The sequence below is a fragment of the Panicum virgatum genome, chromosome 3K, assembly GCF_016808335.1.
Source record: "Panicum virgatum strain AP13 chromosome 3K, P.virgatum_v5, whole genome shotgun sequence".
NCBI classification, from domain to species: domain Eukaryota; kingdom Viridiplantae; phylum Streptophyta; class Magnoliopsida; order Poales; family Poaceae; genus Panicum; species Panicum virgatum.
The window spans coordinates 58,576,473-58,599,377 of record NC_053138.1 but is presented as its reverse complement, the minus strand read 5'-3'; the positions used below and the strand labels follow the sequence as shown (position 1 = coordinate 58,599,377).

Sequence of the window (22,905 nt, the reverse complement as noted above, 5' to 3'; positions counted from 1 at the left end):
ACTCATGTTACGAGTTGGAGCTATGACTACGCGTGATGAGGTATGCATCCACTAGATTGAGAATGATGAAGAATACGTGGACAAGGTCGATGTAGATCAACTTACTCTTGTCTCTTTGCAAATATGGCAAAGGATCACAAATTACACGGGGATGGAATTATCCGTATTTATCGATATTGGTCGACATTGATGAGCTTAAAGCAGAGACATTTAAATATTTCGAATATGCTATTTTGCCATCTTCCAACTTTTGTGGTCATGCATAACCCTACAAAAAGTGTCGTTATCCTACCTTATTTTGCCATGCTACAAGTAACTCAAGCAAACATTTCTCTACTAAGATGTACAATTACTACAATCCATTCGAATCACTCTGCAAACACTTCAGCTCATGCCTAACCACCTCTAATCAAATGCCGGATCCACAAATATCGCAAAACAAATCAACCCAAAATGACACCAAAAGTAATTTTTTTTAAAAAAAAACACACACACACAACTGCATTCTATGAATAAAAGCCCAGAAGCCAGCACTTGCAGGTAGCATTGCAATGGACGCGGTAGGCTCACCAGGGGCGGTGACGGGAAGCCTCTCAGTCCACTGGTAACCGTATAACCCCCTCGCGGTCTTCACTCCCGCTGCTTCACGCAGTCGGCGCCTCCATTCTGCTCCCACTCCCTCCCTGTCCTTTTCCGCTCAGCCCCCTCGCCTTCCCATATATTCGCGCCCCGCTCCACGCCCTCCGCTCCCTGTCTCACACCGCAAGCGCCTGGGGCTCCCTTCTCCAGAGGGGCTCGAGGTTCCCGCGATTCACAGCCAGGTCCCTGCCCCGCGCTGCCATCCCCTCCCCCCCGCCATGGACACCAAGAAGCATGGCTTCTTCTCCGCGCTGCGGGAGGAGGTGGCGTGCGGGCTGTCGCCGGCGCGGGCGCGGCGGCGGTCGGCGTCCAACGCGGCCGAGGTGGCGGCGGCGCTGCGCGTGGCCGGAGGCGCCGGGGAGGCGCTCGCGCCGCTCATGGAGGGCCCGGATCCGGAGGCCGCCCCGGGCGCCGGCGCGCGGCGGGAGGGGTGGGGCCAGTGGGTGCGCGGCCAGCTCCAGCTCGCGCGCGCGCCGGCGTCCGCGGCAGCGGCGGACGCGGGCGCCGCGCGGCGGAACGACCTGAGGCTGCTGCTCGGCGTCATGGGCGCGCCGCTCGCGCCCGTGCACGTCTGCGCCGCCGAGCCGCTGCCGCACCTCAGCATCAAGGACACCCCCATTGTAAGGACCGAACCCCGCCGCTGCTCGCTTCCTGCTTTCGCTTGCGTGCGTGTGCTCTAGATTGGGCTCAGTTGGGTGCTCGGTGAAATTCCTGAGCCGAAAATTTATGCGCTTTGCAGTCCCGGCGTCAAGATTTGAGTTTCTTGGTAGCTGAATGTGCCTCCCTGTAGCTCGAATTGCTGTCTTTTTCTGTGCTTCGTTCTTGAGCTGCTGCTTCAGTTTACTGTGGGAGCTTTTGTCTGGTGTTTCTCCTGACATTTATTCCAGAAAGCTTGTTGGCTCCCTAGGGGAAGGGAAACAGAAAACACTGTAAAAATGGGTTCTTGATGTGATGTGTTTGGGGGGGATTTCGTTCATTTCCTAAAATATTGGCGTCTGAGCACATTGCGGCTGTAAAGGTGGCTTTCCTTACCTGTTGTGATATGACAGGCACCGTCCATTTGCTGCAATTGTTTTGGGGAAATTATTGGCTGTAAAGAATGATTAGCTGAGCTATTCGCTGTAAATTTCGGTTGTTCAGTGTACTAGTACAACTGTGTGACAGTGAGTTCTTGGTGTGTTTGTTCTACGCAGGAGACCTCGTCGGCGCAGTACATCTTGCAGCAGTATCTGGCTGCCTCTGGCGGGCAGAGGCTGCTCTCCTCCATCCGGAACGCCTATGCCATGGGCAAGGTGAGGATGGTCGCTACTGAGTTCGAGACCGGTGGCCGTGTTGTGAGGAACCGTATGGCGGCGCAGCGCGCCGAGCCTGGCCGCTTCGTGCTGTGGCAGATGGTCCCAGAGATGTGGTACATTGAGCTGGCCGTCGGTGGGAGCAAGGTGCACGCAGGCTGCAATGGCAAGCTTGTGTGGCGCCACACACCATGGCTTGGCGCGCATGCCGCGAAGGGCCCTGTCCGCCCACTCCGTCGTGCTCTTCAGGTATAACGCCGGTGTAAACCGGTTTTACCACCATGCCTGTAACTGCGTTGTTTGCTGAAGGAGCCTGAATCTGACTGAAAAATTGTTGTTCCTGGTCTCTGTAGGGCTTGGATCCATTGACTGCAGCAAGCATGTTTGCTGGTGCAAGGTGCATTGGCGAGAGGAAGGTGAATGGGGAGGATTGCTTCATCCTGAAGCTGTGTGCTGATCCTGAGACGCTCAGAGCACGCAGTGAGGGGCTTGCAGAGATCATCCGGCATGTGCTCTTTGGGTACTTCAGCCAGAAGACCGGGCTTCTTGTCCATATGGAGGACTCACACCTCACCCGAATCCAGTCAACAACCGGAGGCGATGCAGTTTACTGGGAGACTACTATCAATTCCTTTATTGAGGACTACCGTCCCGTGGAGGGTATTATGATTGCACACTCTGGGCGCTCAGCTGTGACCCTATTCCGTTTTGGGGAGGCGGCTATGAGCCACACCAAGACTCGTATGGAGGAGGCATGGAGTATTGAGGAGGTTGCATTCAACGTGCCTGGCCTCTCCATGGATTGTTTCATCCCGCCCACTGATATCAAGTCTGGATCTGTCAGTGAGACTGTTGAGCTTCCGCAAGGTGAGAAGAGCAAGGTCGGTCTTCTCCCATGCCATCGTGCTAAGGTTGCAGCTCTAGAGAAGGCAGATGATAACGTCGCGTGGAGCGGAGCCCTACAGCTAGATTGCAAGTGATTGGTAGCCCATCCATACTCAGCTTCTTGCATTCCAACTGACTGATTTTGATGGATGTAGGGTAGAGAAACAAAGAGCTAAGGAGGATTTGGAGCTTTACCATTCCAAATGTCCTCTGTAAATAGGGAGCTTAAGGCACTCACATGGCCTTCCATATCCCAGAGGAGGCCTTGTGTGAAGAATCCTGTCTGATCTCATCCTGAGATTTGGTAGTAGGTAGTCTTGTCTGTAACTTGTGTCTTTCTTCTGTCGGTACCTCATGGATGAAGAACTATGGGTGTTCTCCATCCAGCCACATGATACGGATCATGGAGGTGGTGCTTCTTTCTGTCATAGTCGCACTAATCATCGGAGGCCAGCGAGGAAGAAGGATTTCTTCGTGGGCAATTGAGAGTGATTTCATCGTCGTTGAGTCTGATTAGCAGCAGTCTAGTAGGCTTGGTTGGTGATAGTCTGTGGTCAAACTAACTTTTAGGGGGAAATTATGTAATCTGTGTGGGTGGTCCTGATGGGGGTCAGGCTGTGTACCCTTTTCCTTCACATCTCTATTATTTAGTATGAGATGGTGGTTGTATTCTACAGAAGTTTGATGTAAGCCAAAACTTCTATGAATATCATGGCTTGAATTGTTTTTTTGCTGTGCACTCATGTCTTCTCTTTCTCACTATTGTATGCTAAAGCTCATGGTATTAGCTTTCTGAAATGTTAAATTGTCGTCAGTATCATAATGCAGCATCAATGTAGCCCTCCCCCCCCCCCCCCCCCCTCACACACACACAGCTTGCATTCAACTTTGGTCTGTAGTGTGCTGGGGAGTATGATTCATTAGTATGATGGCATGGGGTCCCCATGTGCTTCCCCTCAGGTGTTGTGATGAATATATATACAAGTATTATCTCTGATATGAGCTGTGACTAGCTTACCTTTGCCACTTTGTTAGGAGTATCTCTTTGCTTTGTGCTCCATTCCCTGAGAAGCTTGAGGCTCCAGCACCGTGGCCATGCCATCACCCTGATGCCGTTGGCATTGATGGCCTTGCTCTTGCTTGCCCCCATCTTTCTTCATGGAAGGAATAGCTTTATTCTTAGGGCTGTGTGTTCTCCTTGGGAAGAAGAGACCATTGTCTAAACTAAATGAAGTACTCGTAGGACTACTCTCACCTCCCTAGCCCCCTAGTTGAGTCAAACTCTTGAAGATTGGACCTTTGCATCAGTACCTGCAGATTTTCTTTCCTGTTCCCCCTCCAATGTGCTGAGTACATTAGCTGGCATCATGACCGTTGTAGCAACTGGGAATGGATTACATCTCTCGGAACAAGACCATGGAACACCATTGTTAAGGTCTATTATTTGGAACTCGTAAACTCTCCCCAGATTTTGTGGGAGCCAACTGCTTCATATGGATTTCATTTAAAGTTTGTGCAGATTCCCGATTCCTGTCTTCCAAAAAGTTCTTGAAGTCCAAACTGTGCACACTCATGCTTCAACAGGATCAAACAGAGCAGACTGCTTCAGGATTCTACTAGTTTGACAATGAAGCTCCCCTCCTATGCACAAAGGCTACAAAAGGTTGCTACGAAAAAGCAGGCGATAACATTGTCAAATCTATCCGCTTTAACACCAACAGCAGAAACAGCAAACCAAATTATTGAAGCTAATTGATCATCCATTTCCACGCGGTCGACTGGGGTCTATGCACACGATCCGAATGGAAAAACATGAAAAAAGACGCTCCGATCCAGCCAGATCCATCACTAAATTCAATCAAACACATGAATCCAGCAAAAAAAAATCCGCAGCTTTCCGCAATCCGTTTGCTGCGTTTTCACGAACTGAAGGACCACACACATAAGGGAGTCACATGAGCAGTGGAAGGTTGTTACGAAGGCCATCACCCCCTTTTTAGAGCCTCGGGACTACTCTGCTCTCTGCACAACAAAAATTCCGATCAATCATGCGTGGAGAGAGCTAGGTAGGGCACTGAATTGCTCACTCTTTTGACTTGGGTGGCATCGGCAAAGTCTTGATCAAAAGGTGACTCCGCTAGTTGAAAAAGTTGCAAAGGTCCCCGCCCAAAAAAAAAAAAGTTGCCACCTTTACCCCTCCAGTGCAATTGCAGGGCGCTTTGCTCAGTGCTAATATTCCATGCCATCTCATTCCATGGCGTGGCGTCTCAGAGCTCAGGGTGCTGCTGGTGTCGTGGTGTCGTGGCGGCAACTGAAAGAAATTTATCTGGCGCAGGGATGAGGTGAGGTCACAGTGAATGTGATCCAGACAGTCAGTCAGAGATCTGATCAAGAGATGCCTCTGGGGTAAAGAGTGGTTAAAGGCGGTAAACAAAGCGGGAGTAAGCCTGAAGCATTCTGCAGGCACTCGGCTGTAAAGTGACAGTGTGTGATGCGGTCGTGGAGAAAGGTTTTGGTCTACTGCTGCAGAGTGAGAATGTCTCAAGAGAATGTCTCAAGAGTTTTTATTGGCAAAGATGCAGAAGAATCTACCGTGCCTTTTTCTGGTAGCTGCATAGCTTCACTTGCACAACAGCGGTTGAAGTTTTAATATGGAAGAAATCGGGCTTTTTGGATGAGCTGGTTGGCGAATGAAATCAACTCGGCTGCGTTTCTCTTAACCAACGGCTTGAGCTTTCGGACGAGCTGGACGGTACATGGAATTCGATAGGAGATTGTGCAAGCAACAGAGTGAGTGGGAACAGAGAACAGGTTCTTTTGCAACTGGATGCCACTACTACTACCGTCGTTGTATTGTATGGCAGCAGCATCCTATGCAGGTACTGCTGGTCTACATCAGAAAAGACCGGCACACCTACTGTTCTTGCATGAGATACAATGTTAGCTTGCTGTTCAGTTGAGTAGTGCTGGCTGTCCCTGAAGGACACAAGCTGGATGCATATGCAGGACAGAGATGTCGAATGTGTGGGAATTGGATCCCAATTCCCATTCAGTTGATCTGAATGAATGTGATAGTGTTCAGACGAGCAGTGTTCACGCTAGTAGCTAGCGCGAGTGATGCGGATCATAGTATGCATGTACAGGTGTATTGTACTAGATATTGATGTTTGTCTTGCTCTCCTAATTTCTGTCTCCCGGGCTGTCTTGTTAACTATTGTTCATTTACGTCAATAGAAGCACACACTCTCTTGTGCCATTTGTTTAAGACAAACGTTAGCAGTGTGCCAGTGTCGTCTCAAAAAAAAAAAGAAAGAACGCAACACAATCTTCACTGTAATACATATTTCAGTAAGGAAATTCCGCCAAATTTGAGTCAAAACGTCGCAAACAATTTAGCCGAGTGGTAGAAATTCCGAGAGAAAAAAAAGGAAAGGAAAACAATGCGGACTTGCCTTACTGGGCCCAATTTAGATGGGGCAAGCGTGAGTGTTGCCCACAATCCTAAACTCGCTACTTACACATTGGGCTAACAAAGTCAACCTTTCTGGTGGGCCTCCAGTGGACAGCTCGGGCTGTTATCTGAGCCCAGCAAGACCTGCATGTGTTGAACTTGAATCTGAGCCCAGCAACTGTGATCCTTCCTCTCTCTCCAAAAAAAAAAAAACTGTGATCCTGAACCATTTGCAAGCAGCCTTTTTCGTTTCCCCCCCTTTTGTACTGTTGCTGTTAGTACCTCCGAAGCATCTTGGCATCGCTTGCCACTTAAGACAAACAAAGGAGGGAACAAAGACCAAAGGTAAAGGCAAAGCTGACCCTTATTACCATGGATCTTTTTTTTTATGGAATGCCATGGATCCTTCTTTGGCTTTGTGACTTGGGAGAGATTACTATCTAGATAGGGTCATCTTGCGCTAATCATATTCATGCCATCAACACCAAGTTCCAAAGCTACCACCACCCTTGATCCTGTTCCTACATACCCTCTCCAAAACAGTATTTATTGATACATGGCATTTGCAGGTAGTTTTATGAATAGTGAAAGTCCACCCATCCCCCTCTCATCTACTAGAACTCTCCTTCACTCATGCATGCACTGTACTCGTGCTCAGTGCATCTTCTTTTTCAACACTCATGCATGCACTGTACTCGTGCTCAGTGCATCTTCTTTTTCAAAAAAACTCAGGCTGTGTTTAGATAGAACGTAAATTTTTTTTCGACGTAATCTTACTAATTTGAAGTATTAAATAAAGTCTATTTACAAAACTTTTTACATAGATAGATTATAAATCGCGAGACGAATCTAATAATGCTAATTAATCTATAATTAATCTATAATTAGTGGATGGTTACTGTAACATCATTGTTGCAAATCATGAATTAAGTATACTCATTAGATTCGTCTCGCGATTTATAGCTCATCTATGTAAAAAAAAATTGTAAATAAACTTCATTTATTATTTTATGCATGTGTTAAAACATTCAATGTGGTGTTTTTTTTTCGTTTACGGGATTTACAGGTAAAGATGCCTCGGTGCATCTTCAGCCTTTCATCATCAGAAAACCAGACACCTCTGCACAAAGCCAAGCCCTTTCTCACATGCCCACACACAGTGTCACAGTGACACACCCATCCTTTAACCCTGCTGCTCTGCTCCAGTGTCCACCCCTCTCTCTCTCTAGTAAACGAGCTGAGCTTGCTGGGTGGCCTTCCCCTCCGCTTCACACTTCTCTCTCGCACTCACTGCGGAAGTGCCGGCCACCAGCTTCCTCCCCACCCCATGGCTCGTCGCCTCCTGCTCCTGCTCCTCGTCGCCGCTGCCGCCGCCGCCCCGGCCTCGTCGCAGTCGCCGGCCGCCGCGCCATCCGCCTCCAGCTCCGGCGCCGCCCACTCCCCCACTTCCTCCTCCTCAGCCACCGCCGCCCCAGGCCCTTCCTCCTCCACCTCGTCTCCCCCCACGTCCAAGCACCGCCCCGTCTCCACCTCCCCCGCCGCGTCCCCCTCCCACGCCGGGACCAAGCTCACCTCCCCGGCTGTCTCCCCGTCCGCCACGTCGTCCCCGCCGGCCCCTCCGCCCACACTGCCTCCCCCACCCACTCCCGCCCCCATCACCTCCTCCCAGCCGCCGGCATTGCCTCCCTCTCCCTCCCCCTCCCCCCCTGCCACCACGCCGGCGCCGGCACCCGTGACCGCCGCCGCCCCTCCCGCCGCGTCCTCCCCGCCGGTGCCCGCGCCGACGCTCCCTCCCCCCTCGCCGGCGCCGGCCTCGTCCCCTCCGGCCCCGGCGCCCGTCGTCCTCGCCGCCCCCGTCCCCGCGCCGGCCGCCCGCGCCCCGGCGCCCGGCAAGAAGCCGGCGAAGAAGAAGCGCGCGGCCCCCGCGGCGTCCCCGCTCGCCGCCGCGTCCCCGGCCACCGGCGCCGGCCTCGCCCCGGGCCCCGGGCCCTCCACCGCCGACATGATGGTACGTCTCCCCTCTCCCACTCCACTGACCACTCTGCACTCGAACACACCCGGCGCGGAGGCCGAGGCACCGGCGCGGCGCGGGGCCCCACGCGTCAGCGAGGGGGCATGTCTGTCGTGTCGGGTCAGGGCACCGGCGGGCGACGCGCTGCTCCCGGGGCCCCCGCACCCGTGCGACAGCTACCCGCCTCTATCGACGCGCCGCGGGGCCCGCGGGTACGGTCGCGTGCGGGTGCGGGAGTAATTTCCGCGCTGCCGGACCGTGGGGCCCTCCCAAGGACCCCACTTGGTCAATGTACTTTGACTGCCTCTCTCACTGACTGACCGGTTGGGCCCCGTGCTCCGTCTTGCAGAGCGACGCGGCGAGGAGGCTGGCGGCGGCGGGAGGCCCGGCGACGGCGGCACTGGTGCTGCTCTCGCTGGCGGTGGGCCCGGCGCTGGCGTGAGGGGAGAGATGATTGGGGCCACCTGCCAGCCGTCCACTGCCGCTGTTATTATCATAATCGCTGCCTTAACCTCTGTATTTTGTGGTGTGAATTGTGTGTTGGAGTTGGACAGAGAAGAGCTGCTGGGGCTGTAGTGTAGGTCTAGACTATCTGGAATTCAGCGAGCTGGGACAAGCAAATTTCACATCACCACTGTATTTCGTATTTTTGTGCTGGGCCATGTTTGGATGATTCCACGAAAATTTTTGCACAAAAAGACGAATGCATGCATGAAGTACTAAACGAAGTTTATTTACAAAATTTTTTTAGAAATGGGTGTAACTTTTCGAGACGAATCTAATGAGCCAAGTTTCATCATGATTGGCTACAGTGACGCTACAGTAACCGCGCTCAATCATCCTCCAATCATGCGGTCAAAGACCTCATTAGGTAGAGCAACTGCTACAGTACCACAGTTGTGGAGGTAATTTTGTAATTAGACTTTATTTAATACCCCTAATTAGTAGTCAAAGCATCGTTTCTCTCTCATCAAAATTTTTCTACCCTCCAACCAAACATGGCCCTGGTCTGGATCATCCACTGCTCTGCTTTGCTTTGCAGTGGATTCTTTTCTTCTCTTTTCTCTCTTCATGGAGATCCCTGCTTTCCCAATGGGTTGCATCAATTTTTTTTTTTAATTTTGGTTTCTACGCAAACGCAAACACAAGCGCTGCGCCCAAGCATACGTTGCGCAGGCCTTTCGCCGGAACCAAGGGGGATTGCTAGCTCGAGGGGACTCCTCGTCTTGTGCTTTGTAAAAAAAAATGCACATAAAAAATTCCCTTTGGTATTGAAACCACGGTCCACGGTACACTACAGTGTTGCAAGGCGCTTTGTTAGTGCGGTCAGTGGGCGTTTGGGCGACCATGCTGCTGCGAGCATACTTCACTCACTGGTTGACCATTGAGAACGTTTGGTTTGGCTTTGTAACCTAGGAGATGCTGCCAATTACGGAATCAAAATTCAGAAAACGACTAGATTATCAGGGTGGTTGCCTACTGGTGTAGTCTAGCACTAGCAGTAGCAGCATCGCAACAACGGGAAAACACCAATGGCTGGCGGCCGGGCGAAGAAAAAGCGGCAGAGGCGCTTCTTTCGCGGTTGCTAGTAGGCTAGCTGACAATCTGCTGCAGCCCATGCGGCGATGCACGTTTCGTCAGGCAGGCAGTTTCGTCAGCTAGTGCTTGACTGCTTCGAGCCTTGAATTGGACCGGCTGGCCCAATGTTCCGACATCCCATGAGCTGAGGTCAATTGCCAGATTACACAGGGCGCCGCTTCAGAGCAAGGACATCGAGGCCGGCCGCGCCGGCGACGGAGAAGAGGAGCCCCCGGCAAGCCGTCCGCCTCGGAGCTTCAGTTCAGACGGGGCGCGGCGGAGGTAGCCACCGTGATCCGTGGCCGTCGTCGTGGAGGCCGCCGGCGAGGCGACCGCCAGGCCCTTGCCCTCCAGCAGGCCGGTATCACTGGGCTGCTTCTTGGGCTTTCAAGCCCACTAGAACATAAGGCGCGCTTTGCGCGCCGTATCATCACTTTCTTGATTTAACATAAAACAGACCCACATACATAAGTAAATATATAAATATAAGAATTTAATATAATAATATTGCAGCAACAAAGATTGCATACATCTTTTAAGTACATAATAAAAGACCCAGCCACTTAGAGGCTGTGTTTGGTTAAGGCCGAAAAAAATTTCGCGAAAACTTTTTGGCACTTTGACCACTAATTTAGAGTATTAAATGAAGTCTAATTACAAAACCACCTCTACAATCCCCCGTGTAAATCGCGAGACCAATCTAATGAGGTCTTTGACCGCGTGATTAGAGGATGGTTACTATAGCATCACTGCAGCAAATCATCAATTAATTACCGTCCTTAGATTCATCTCAAAAAGTTATATCCGTCCCTGAAAAGATTTTACAAATAGACTATATTTAGTACTCCATGCAGAAGTTTGTCTTTTTGTGTAATCTTGATGTGACAAGAAACCAAACGCTAGCAGAAATTGGAAAGAAACTAACCAACACCGAGCATAAATTAGGAACTCAGTATATCAATATTTTTGAACAGCATGAAAATTTGTGATAATTTCTTATGCAAATATCCTAACAGTAGTAGTGCTGCTCTTAGAATGGCATCTGCAGCCTGTAGATATGGTAAAGCTATATATGCTATCAAATATTTTAGTAGGTAGCTCAAAATACCAATTCAAATAAAACCACTACTAAAATATTGAAAAATAAGAAGGAAATAACACGCTTTGCGGTCATAAAGTTATGGAAAGAGAGCGAATTGATGCTGAGAATAAAATACACAATAATGAGCAATTGCAACTATGTAAACACAAAGATCTCATTGAGTACCTATACTAAAGTGCCAAGAATTGGCGCGCTCTCAGGGGCCTTGCTACTGTTTGCGGGCCCCATGTGGGGCCGTGCACTGTTCACGCGGGTCCCACAAACTATTCATGTGGGGCCCGCGTACTATTCAGGCGGGACCCACGTGGGGACCCACGTACTATTCAGGCGGGACCCGCGTGGGACCCACGTACTATTCAGGCGGGACCCGCGTGGGACCCATGTACTATTCAGGCGGGACCCACGTGGGGCCCACGATTCTATTAAGTTAGTCTTTTTATCTTAAATTGAGTACCTATACTAAAGTGCCAAGAATTGGCGCGCTCTCAGGGGCCTTGCTACTGTTTGCGGGCCATGTGGGGCCGTGCACTGTTCACGCGGGTCCCACAAACTATTCATGTGGGGCCCGCGTACTATTCAGGCGGGACCCACGTGGGGACCCACGTACTATTCAGGCGGGACCCGCGTGGGACCCACGTACTATTCAGGCGGGACCCGCGTGGGACCCATGTACTATTCAGGCGGGACCCACGTGGGGCCCACGATTCTATTAAGTTAGTCTTTTTATCTTAAAAAATATTTTCCTTCCATTATTTGACAATACAAAATATATTTAACTACTTCCTACATACAAAAAATAATAACTAAACTTTGTATACTACATTTTCATGTGGTAGTTGTACTACTTATTGGGCTTCGATTTCCCTCCGTAAACCCACAAAATATAATTAAACTGTTCATTCATTTCTAATCTTACTTTTTTTCCTACTAAAGTAATTAAACTATACCTACTGACACCAAAAAAAAATATTCCTAAGGAAAAATTACCTGTACCTCTATACTACAATGCTTAAGATTTGCGCGCTCTCAGACACAAAACTATTATGCCCGCTTTACTGTAATTTTTATATCTAACTCAATACATCGATACGATGTTGCTTCGAACATAGTAACGAATAATATCTTTCTATTAATACTTTAGGTCCACGTTTTTGGTACAGGCGCGCGTAGCGCGCCAACCTGACTAGTTTCTTTTCATGCCTCGTGTGACTGTTGCCGTCCCAGTTGACCAGCCGTCCAGCACATCGCGCCTGCGCTTTTTTTTTAATGCATACATGGCTAGGCTCCCTGAGTCATAGCGAATGACAACAGGCCAAAAGCATTGCATTGTCCATCGGACAAAACCAACCGCTCTCGTTCAGCCCCTGCAAATATCTATACGGCCCAACTCCTCCATGATTTGAGTGAACCTTCTGGCTAAAGTTTAGCCGGTCGCATCGAATATTTTTAGGCTAGGATTTTTATCCAATCAATGTTAAAATTTTCTTAAATATAAGTTTTTTTTATAAAACTAAGTCCAGAACTCCTCTATTTCGTGAGACGAATCTATTAAAATGATTATAAAGTATCAATATGTACTTTCAGTTACTTTTAACTAAATTTTTTTCTAGATGTTAATCTATGGAAGGTATTTATGAAACTTAAATTAAATTAGTATTCAGTACCACTCTTTTTTACATGATTCTATATTTTTGTACTACCAGATACTACGATTTTGCCAGATGGATGACTCTTATTTTTTGAATCATTGTAAAATTTTTCATCTATTAAACCCAATTAATCCTAATTAGCATATGTTTACTGTAGCATCACACCATATGGGTTAATTATAGACTAATTAGGTTTAATAGATTTGTTTTGCGAAATAGCCCGAGGATTATGGAATAAATTTTATCATTAATCTACATTTAATACTCCAGATAAATATTTAAACATTTGATGTGAGCCCGTCACATTGGAGGTTTGGATACCAATTAGAAGTATTAAATATAGGCTATTTGAAAAACTAATTTTATAAATGGAGGCTAATTCACGAGGAGATCTATTAAGCCTAATTAGTTCACAATTTGATAATATTTTGCTATAGTAAATACTTGTTAATTCAACTTTATAGAATTGTGAAATGATTATTAAAAATCTTGAGACTGCTGAGATCACCAACATCTTTGACATGTGATTGCTGAGCTGTAGTGCTCACTCTCTCTCCCTGATGCGACGTGGCAATGTGGGGAGAGCCGAGAAGCCCGTCGAATGCGGAGACGCGAGGAGTGGCCAGCAGCCTTTAAGAAACCCGGGGTGTGTTTATATCCCACAAAAACTCCAAATTTTTCATGACATCGAAATATTAAATATAATAAATAATTCATGCATGGAGTACTAAATGTAGATAACTAAAAAACTAATTGCATAGTTTTGATGTACGTTGCGAGATGAATTTTTTGAGCCTAGATAGATCATGGTAGGACAATATTTACCACAAACAAACGAAATTTACTACAGTGTGCTACAGTGTCCGATGTGACTTTTTCTACCCATTTTCCAGGGATCTAAACACAGCTCCGGATATAATCTCTAAACACGAAAGCGCGTCCGCGCTCCGACCATTCTCTAGCACCAGAACGGGCCACGTCGCTCAAAAAAAAAGATCGGCCGTCCGACCAGGCCATCCAATGGCCACGGGAACACTCCCCGCAGCGGGCCGGCCTTCTCCCAGCGGTGCCGCACCTCCACCCTCCCTGCGGCGTCCCGGCGGTGGGGCTCCCTCCCCATGCAGCGTCCCAGCGGCGGCGCACATCCGCCCTTCCCACGCGTAGAGATGGCAGCGGATCGGGTTCGGTGCGGGTATCCCCGGGTTTCGGTTTTTCGGGTTTCGGGTTTGGTGTTGGTTTTTCGCCCACGGTTTTCAGGTTCGGGTTCGGGTTTGGTTTCGGGTTCGGTTTCGGGTTTTGGTTTCCACCCGTGGATATCCAATGGATATCCGAAATAAATTATTTGGAATTAAAACTCATGTTTTATAATATGTTAATGATAATTTGTTTACTTAGACTATTAAATTTATTGAAAGTTGAGTCATGAAAATATTTATTATTTGTTGCATCTTGTTTATTCATGTGAATATGTGTATATTTATCTGCGGGTTTCGGGTATCCATTCGGATTTCGGGTATCCATTCGAGTTTCGGGTATCCGCGGGTTTGGTTTTGGTGATGGATTTCCACCCGAATCGGTTTCGGATTCGGGTTCGGGTTTCGATTTCGGGTTTCGGTTTTGGGTGCACGGAGACTCCACCCGATCCGAACCCGACCCGTTGCCATCCTTACCCACGCGGCCCTTCCCGCGGCTAGGGATGAAAGCGGGAACGGGAAAATCCCGTCCCGACCGGCACCGTATACCGTTTTAACCGATCGGATATCGTATTAGCAGGAAAAACAGGAAACGGGAAAAAATCCGGGAAAATCCGGCAGTTGCGGGAACGGAAATGGTTGGGATGTTTTCCCGACCGTTTTCGCGGTTCCCGTATTTATCCGGGAATGTTCCCGCGATTGATTCCCGAATTTCCACTAGCAAACGTCCTATTCATCTCACGTTTGCTTGTTCGGCCCAGCCCACTGCTGTTTGCCTGCCCCCCGCCCGGGCTCCCACCCCGCCCAAACTCCAGCCTCTTGCGAACCCTAGCTAGCTAGCCTCTCCTCTCACTCTCGCCTTTCTCCGGCGCTGCCGCCCCCAAGTGTTGGCCGGTGGGGCGACCAGGCCGCCACCGTCCCCACTCGGTCACCCTCAGCCCCAGGCCGTTGCATCTCTCAGCCGGCGCCCCCAGGCGGTGGGGCGTCCAGGCCGTCGTCGCCCTCCAGGCGGTGCGGCGCCCAGGTCGCCGCCCCCACCCCAGCCCCGAGGCCGCCGCTACCCCCAAGCCTGCAGCTGGCCGCCGTCGCACCCAAGCCTGCAGTCGGCCATCGCCCAAGCGGCCAAGCCCGCTCACCCCCAGTCCTAGTCCTAATTTTTTATGCTCCTAGTTCTAATTTTTTATGCTTAAACTGTAGGATGATTTGTTGACTGCTGCTGGAGGCATTTTTTTATCAAAGCTGCTGGAGGCTTTGGCAATTGCTATGCTTGTGAATCGCGATCTAATCTGTATGGACTTGGGAGTGTTGGGCGTTGGGTACTAGTCTGTTTGCTTTTCGTTGGAGCGTTGGATCATGGATATTTGAATTTTGTTGCCGTGTGTCTGTGCGTTGCTTCACATCACTTGCTTGAATGCTTGGTTATGTCTCTTATTTGTGTGTAATTTATGTATAGTTGGAACTATCTTCTCAAGCTTAATATTTTAAGTGATTACATGTATATTCCCGTCTTGAGTTCCCGATTCCCGATCATAATCATTATGTTCCCGATCGAACTCTTCCGTTCCCGATATCCCGTAATACAGATTTTGTTTTCCCGTCCGACATTACCGTTCCCGATCCTGTTCCCGGTCAAAAATATAGTTGCGGGAATGGTTTAGGGGTTTTCCGACGTTCCCGATCGTTTTCATCTCTACCCGCGGCGTCCCCCCCCCCCGGTGTCCCCGCGGCTGCGTTCCCTCCCCGCGCAGCGTCCCCGCGGCTGTCCTCATGGCAACCGACCTTCTCCCGGCGACGGCGCACCAGCAGCGGGCGGAGGAGGAGCCGCCGCGTCGACCTGCCCGCGGGGCAGCCGCGCTGAACCATCGCGCCGCAGGGGCTCCAGCCGGGCCGCCACGCCGCGCCGCGCCGAGCTGCCTGCAGGCCCACAGAGGAGAACAGAAGAGGAGGAGGCGCCGTGGAGGAACCGTCGCATCGAGCCGCCCATCGGGCAGCCGCGCCGAGCCGCCAGCGGCGCCTCCCCCTGGCCGGCCTAGGCTGCGGCTCGCGCTCCACTTGGCCGTCGGCCGCGTCCTGGCCTGGCCCCGCAACCGCCGGTCCGGGCCGCCGCTGGGCGCTGCCCTGGGCGCCGCGCCGTGCCGGCTAGCCCCGCGCACCCTGCCGTGCGCCCGCTCGCCGCCTCGGCCACCCGCTGCCCGCGCCCGCTCGCCGCCTCGGCCACCCGCGATGATAGCGCAGGCGAGGGGCAAGGCTGAGAAGAGAGAAGAGAACGCGGCTGGCGGTGCTGCGGATGAAGCCGGGTAGTACTTCATGGACCCGAACCAGGTGATGGAGATGGCCTACCCCTACTGTCGCCGACGCTCGCTAAGCCGTGCCGGGCATGCCGGCGTGGTTCTACTCCTGTGCTCCGAGGTACGCTTCGGCACTTCGCTACCTTTGTGGTGCTGCTCTAGCATGCGCTCCACCTATTTGTTCAAATGCTTCTGGGAGATGGAAGTCAGTTTTGGCCTAGACATCTCTCTAGATTCTGACTGGGCGATACAAGAGGTGCATACCGATGTATCCACGCTAATTGTAGCTGTAGTGAATGGTAATTAGCACTTGCAAAGTATATAAACTGAATATATCGGTCGAGTAACAGAGCTGTAGTGAATGGTAATTAGCACATGCAAAGTATACAGAGCAAGATTTGCGCAACCTGAGTACGAAAACTGTAATAAGAGGTTATTAATTGGCATTCATCTTAAACATTAAGGTATGATTCCGCAGTTTCATTGACCTATGCCATTACTTTTTTGAGTCTGCTAGGCTTAACTGAAATGCAGGTAAATTAGGGCTACTCATCCACTAGAAAGCTTGGAGCATAGCTTAGTTGTTATTCTAAATGAACCTTTTTTAAATACAGATAAAGTTAACATTTGCTCAGTACTGTATTTAATAACTTGGAATTACAAAACTTTCACTTTCCTAAAGTCTAAAACGTTGCTCCAATATCTGTTCTCTTTATAGTTCTTCTTTTCTTCACTTAGCAAGAACTGGAATCATATTTGGAAGCAACTATACAATTTTTTAGTATCTTTGCAAATTCTTTGATTTCTTGGCACTAATTTCCATTTAAAACACAACAATAGGCTCAACAAACATCCCAATTTACCATGACCATTTCTGAAAACGGGTAGTCTGAGGTTACACAAATGTTCCTGTCTCTGTTATCCTATATTTTCTAATTCTGACATCCTGTATGTACCGTGCTCTCCTAGAAGTGATGATGTGGAATGTATCGTCTATTTATCTGCACATAGTTGAATCAGAGCTTGAAAGCTACTATTCTCTACCAAAGAATGTCTTGGATGTCATTTAATTCCTGATATTATTGCCTACTTTCTGCAGGTTATTGATCTTGAGATGGCTGCCTCAACTGAAATTGTGCCCTTTAAAGACTTATCCATCTACACAAGACTGCAGGGTTGCTTGAAGCCTCTGTTATCATTGGGGCAATCATCGGAGGTGCCATGGATGAGCAAATTAAGTGACTGAAAGTATGCAAGGTCACAATAATGCTGTTGTTCCAAGTAGTTTGTAACATGCTTGATGTGAAAATAGCAGGGAAAGACTACGCAAGTGACAAAATCACATACCCCAAGTTACTGAAGTTAGAGATATCTCATGACTTTGCACAAAAGATACAACGAAGCAGCTTACTGGTTTCACCAGGCAGGACCTCTATTGCATTAAACGAATTAGATCGCCTTTATACACAGAACTAAGGTGATGTTTACCAGCGTTTGTAATTATCTCAATCATATTCTGTAGCTTTCTATCTTGGTGTGTAAAGGGGATATTTATCAGTGACACCTAATCATTAATCCTATGAATGATCGGTGAAATGCTCCAAACAGTCTTATCTAGAAAATATTCAGTTGCAAAGCACTTGTACAATCTGTTTTTCTTATGCAGCATCAGCTATTGGCCGCATATAAAGGAAATATATTTCTGTATAGGATATCAAATGTTATGGAATTTTGTTCACTAAATAGAATTGACTGGTTGTATCCAATTGGCGCGGCAACGCCGCGCCTGGGTTTCTAGTAACCACCAGCCTGCGTTGCATCATCTCGGATCCAGCCGCACGTTGCGGATCTGACGGCTCCCGACCAACACCTGATTCAGTCATGTAGGCGTGCACGTCACGGATACAGTACTCGGTCGCAAGTTGAGCAACTGAACCTCTGCTTTTGTCTGCATGAGCGACTCAATACTACCACAGGTTTGAGTGAATGGTCGATTCCATGTCGTAACCTCAGATGCTAGTATGCAGATGTACCTGTGGTCCTCAGGAAATAAAGAACCCAGAAGAAAAGTAGGTAAAAAGATGGCTGCAGAAGATCGCTTGAGCAGAGCAATTAGTAAACCCAACCCAAATATCGGCGAAAGGAAGTCCTTCATGTTTGCAGGAAGAAGAAGCATGTTCCAGTAGCTGCTGATCTAGAAGAATAGAGGCAAGCTTAGTAGGAAAAGCCTCAAAACTGAAGAAACCACTGCCTAATGCTCCGTTCTCTGATGAACATAGGATCTGTTGGTCTCTTTTCAGTGAAGACTTCAAGTCTTCAACAAGGAACGTGATTCCGCTGTGGCAATTAATTTGCTAATCTGGAGCTAGATTCAATTCAACGAAACCATTTCTTGGCCTTTGAAAGTCTAGCAGTACGACTATCATACTACTATCTGCTACAAAAGTACTGTGAAACTCACATCTACTCAAAGGAAAACGAAGGACGTTGTACAACGCACGGATGATCCATAGCGATCCACAGCATGCTTGCCTGATCTCTCAACTGGTAATTTCTACCACACCAATCGCATGTTTCCAGCTCCGGGATGGAAGATTGGACATCATGACTGGGGTCAATTGCCAGATTACACAGGGCGCGCAGAGGGAGGTGAATGGCAGCCATTCAGTTGACGCCGCCATCATCTGCAGCGTTTCTGCTGATTGATGGTCGTCGTGAACGCGTAGCGGAACTGTGGAAGCTTGATCGGCCAACTCCTGGTTCAAGCATGCCGCGGGGCAATGCTCCACACTGCCGGCGTGGCGTCCGGCGTCAAGAGATGCAAGCAGGGGACGCCAAGCAGCAGCAGCAGCAGCAGCAGCAGGCGTCAGATGCTCAGAGTTTTGCTTTGCTTTCCAAAAAATAAAAATAAAAATGATGCTCATAGCTTGGTCCGAGACACAGCAGGGAGGGGCAGCTGCTAGGCTGGTATGCAGTCTGACGGCTGGGAGCAGCGAGCAGTAATAACCGATGCATCTTCAGAGCAACGAACGTCGAGGCCGGCCGCGCCGGCGACGGGGAGGAGGAGCCCGCGGCGAGCCGTCCGCCTCGCCTCGGAGCTTCAATTCAGAAGGGGCGCCGCGCGGAGGCAGCGAGCAGCCGTGATCCGTGGCCGTCGTCAAGGAGGCCGCCTGGCGCTTGTCCACCAGAAGGCTCACGGCGGACGCCGGACGGTACTGGGCTACTTCGTGGGCTTTCACGCCCATAATAACCACCAGCCTGCTTTACCCCGTCTCGGATCCCGCCGCACGTTGCAGATCCGACGGCTCGCGTGACCCCAGGGGTGGACGGTAAATGAAATACCGTCCACCCAGGGTCGGTGGACGCGAGACACCTTCCACCCCAGGTAAGAGGATGCAGTTGTCCCTACGCGTGCGGACGTTCCGGCGGAAGACGCGCATGGAACGGCTGGCTGCCGGGACCACCACGCCGCGCCCGCGCCGGCCTGCGTCACGACTACTCCATGTCTCCATCTGCAGGCTGGCTCATCCATCAGCGACAGCCGATGCGAGCAGCCGCGCAGGCAGCAATGGCAGCTCGATGACCGGCTGGCCGCCGGCCGATTTGCCGGAACTGGCCATGCCCATGAGCAGGTAAGGGGGACGGGGCCGAGAGGGCCCACGATCTCTTCCGTGAAGATGGGAAATCGATGCTGCTGCGCCTGTTTCTTTCTTTGACCTCCATTTGCTGCCGAGTGCGGACTAAAAGATGCACATGTAACAGACGTTGACCATCAAACAAGAGCACAAGCCCGATATCAATGATTTCGCGATAGATAATCCACGATCACCATGTGTATTTCACCCTGATGAACTGAATAGAGCAGACCAACACACCTGCTTCAGTCATGTAGGCGTACACGCCACGGATACAGTTCTCGGTCGCAAGCTGAGCAACTGAACCTCTGCTTTAACTGAATGAACACTTTTGAGTGAATGGTCGACTATGATTCCATGCAGTAACCTTAAATGCTAGTGTTCGGATGTACCAGTGGTCCTCAGGAAATAAAGAACTGAGAAGAAATGTAGGTAACAGATGGCTGCAGTAGACGCTGTGGTTTTCAGTAGAAGCAAACAAGATCAAGTTTTCCCTTTAGGCCTTTCCCTGTTGTACAAGGGTCCTCGATTATCGGGTAGCAATAAGCGCCATCGCTGATGATGCCGATTCGGTGCAATCCTTTTTTATCTTCTTCAGGTCCACGACCACATCCCTTGGTGGCATCCTTTTTGTCAGGTGAATCGCTTGAGCAGAGCAAAGCCAAACCCAAACCAAATATTGGCGAAACGAAGTCCTTGACGTTGCAGGAAGAAGAAGCATGATTCAGTAGCTGCTCATCTAGAAGAAGACCCCGACGATGATGGCCGGCGGGATCCTCGCCGCAACTGGATGGAGCGGTTCAACGCTCGTGGCCGGCTTGCTGACGACTTCAACTTTCGTGGGCCACTGGGAGGTGGTGACAGGTACCGCTCCCGCTCGCCTGCTCCGCAGGGGCGCCGACATGGCGGGGGCGGGACCTATTCGCTGGATTCCCGCGGCAGGTGCTTCTCGCGTTGCCCCCCCCCCCCCCCCCCCCCCCCCCCCCCCTCGCCAACCAGGGGCCGCGATCCTGTCTGCAGAGATGACGAGGGCTGGGAACGCCGGCGCTCGCGTTCCCCGTCCTGACGCGGCTGCTGCACATCGTGTGGCATCCCACAACTCCGTGGATGCGCGGTGCGGCAACCGTTACTCCTGGGAGACTGCACAGCATGGCCGGGAGGCAGCCTCCCCGACTTCGTCCACCTCCCCAACAAGGTACTGCTCTGATCCTGTCATGGAGACATGGACTACCTCGTTGGTCTATGCCACGGGCCTGGGCTTTGTGAAGACTTCCCGCTAGGGAAGATGCAGGATCCTATGCTGCTGGAGTTTGCGTGCGCTAGCGTCGCTGCTGCAGCGGCCGCTGTCCTTCCCTCCGGGCCTTGGTGCGGGCGGGTACGGCGACAGCTATGGTGGGCCACGGGAGCAGCTGGATGGTGAGGTTCGGTTTGGTCCTGGGGCTCAGCTGACTAGCTGAGTCCAGTGCAGAACTCGATGGAACATCTTGCTGATCAGGTACATCATATGGAGATTAATGGCCCGCCTGCTCCTGATGAGTTAGGGGGTGGTACAGGTAGTTTCCTTGGGTCAGTGTTCAGGGAGATTCCACCAGCTGAGCTGCCGGCTCCCGTCCAGCAGCCGCCTCCTACTCCTCTCGCCGGCAGAGCAACAGGTTGCTTGCGAGGCCATCATCTGTCCCGGTCTCCAGAAGGCCAACACATCGTCTGATCAGGCAACTCGACTTGGCTGGGCAGGAGGAAGCTATTGGTGATGAGGCGGTGGAGAAGTATGAGCGGATGTATCAGCGTCCGCTGCCGAGGAAGACGATGGCTGCACTGACTGCTGTCACCCGCATTGCCAGTGGCGCGGTGATGGCGGCGTCTGCTGCTCTCGCTGCGGAAGCGGGAGTTGAGGAGGTTCAAGCAGTTTAGATGTATCTGCTTACTTGTCTCTTTAGGTGTCCTGGTAGTTATCAGATGTTAGTCTTCTCAGCTGTTATTTGGCAAGTGCAGGAATTTGTGGTTCCTGTCGTTTCTCTGTGTTGTAGTCCTGAAACTGTGTTGGGCATCAGGAGGAGCAATGTTTCGGTACTGCTAGCTTTGGCTCCTCCATTATCTGTCATGTCTGCTGGTGTAGCTCTGCTTTGTTGCAATTAATCTTTAGTTTTCTGGTGTTGCTTGTTGGTTACATGGCTAGTGCACCTTTCTCGCTATTCAATTGGAACGTCCGGGGTCTGAATGCGCCGGGACGACGGGAGGAAGTTCTGAAGATGCTGCTGGCAGCTCGGCCAACTCTTGTTTGCTTGCAGGAGACCAAGCTGCAGGATATCCCGGATAGACTTGCTGCTGAATTCTTGGGTGGCCGTCTATCAAGTTTCTTTTTTCTCCCTGCTTTGGGGGTCCGTGGAGGCATCGTTCTTGCTTGGGATGTTGATCATGTAATTGCTGAGCACCTCAGTCTAAGGGAGTTTAGCCTGACAGCCTACATCACCATACGGCTTGTCAATTTCTCCTTCACTATCACTGTCGTGTATGGGCCAACGGAAGATATTAACAAGCAACGCTTTCTTGCGGAGTTGCAGCAGAGCAAGCCACCTGACGGTCAGCCGTGGCTGTGTCTTGGGGATTTTAATCTTATTTACCAAGTACAAGACAAAAGGAACCTGAATTTGAACCGGCGTTATATGGGTCTATTCAGACGAACTCTTGATCTGTGTGAACTTTTGGAAATTGCACTACAGAACAGAAAGTACACATGGAGCAACGAAAGAGACAATCCAACTCTTGAGCGGCTGGATAGGGTCTTCTGCAATAAGGAATGGGACCTGGCTTTCCCGTCGACCTGCTTGCAAGCACTGTCGTCCTCAGCTTCGGATCATTGTCCACTGTTTCTGTCCCAAATACGGCAGCTGCCGCGTTGTACCCGTTTCAAATTTGAGCACTTCTGGATCAAAGTGCCGAGATTCTTAGAAACAGTTGCTGCAGCTTGGGCACTGCCAGTTTCAGGTGTCTCGGCGCTGAACGTGCTACACCATAAGCTTTGTAACACGGCGAAGGCCCTGCGTACTTGGAGTAACTCTCTTTTTGGTGAAGCCTTGTTACAGTTTCATATGGCTCAGGATGTTATCCTGCACCTCGACATAGCGCAGGATCACAGGCAACTTACTGATGAGGAGCGAGAATTACGAAAAGCCCGGAAATTG

At 50.4% G+C, this 22,905-nt stretch overlaps 2 protein-coding genes and 1 long non-coding RNA gene across 3 annotated transcripts; all 3 read left to right on the top strand.

Moving 5' to 3' along the window:
* The first annotated feature begins 639 nt into the window (after nt 1-639).
* Nucleotides 640-3,555, top strand: LOC120699915. Its single transcript, XM_039984030.1, has 3 exons — nt 640-1,259; nt 1,833-2,180; nt 2,285-3,555. The coding sequence occupies exons 1-3, from the start codon at nt 858-860 to the stop codon at nt 2,909-2,911; spliced, it is 1,377 nt and encodes a 458-aa protein (XP_039839964.1). The 5' UTR covers nt 640-857; the 3' UTR covers nt 2,912-3,555.
* A 3,873-nt stretch (nt 3,556-7,428) lies between these two features.
* Nucleotides 7,429-8,936, top strand: LOC120699914 (classical arabinogalactan protein 9-like). The gene is made up of 2 exons (XM_039984029.1): nt 7,429-8,275; nt 8,628-8,936. The coding sequence occupies exons 1-2, from the start codon at nt 7,595-7,597 to the stop codon at nt 8,718-8,720; spliced, it is 774 nt and encodes a 257-aa protein (XP_039839963.1). The 5' UTR covers nt 7,429-7,594; the 3' UTR covers nt 8,721-8,936.
* Nucleotides 8,937-15,991: 7,055 nt separating this feature from the next.
* Nucleotides 15,992-17,695, top strand: LOC120701581. Its single transcript, XR_005686164.1, has 2 exons — nt 15,992-16,209; nt 17,188-17,695. It is a non-coding gene; the product is annotated as an uncharacterized LOC120701581 (long non-coding RNA).
* Nucleotides 17,696-22,905: the final 5,210 nt, after the last annotated feature.

What these genes read in the sequence shown, in the direction of transcription:
- LOC120699915 (XM_039984030.1), top strand. Translation starts at nt 858, where the DNA reads ATGGACACCAAGAAGCATGGCTTCTTCTCCGCGCTGCGGGAGGAGGTG. An exon ending in GCATCAAGGACACCCCCATT is followed by an intron (nt 1,260 to 1,832) that starts GTAAGGACCGAA and finishes TGTTCTACGCAG; the next exon opens with GAGACCTCGTCGGCGCAGTA. An exon ending in CACTCCGTCGTGCTCTTCAG is followed by an intron (nt 2,181 to 2,284) that starts GTATAACGCCGG and finishes TGGTCTCTGTAG; the next exon opens with GGCTTGGATCCATTGACTGC.
- LOC120699914 (XM_039984029.1), top strand. Translation starts at nt 7,595, where the DNA reads ATGGCTCGTCGCCTCCTGCTCCTGCTCCTCGTCGCCGCTGCCGCCGCC. An exon ending in CCTCCACCGCCGACATGATG is followed by an intron (nt 8,276 to 8,627) that starts GTACGTCTCCCC and finishes TCCGTCTTGCAG; the next exon opens with AGCGACGCGGCGAGGAGGCT.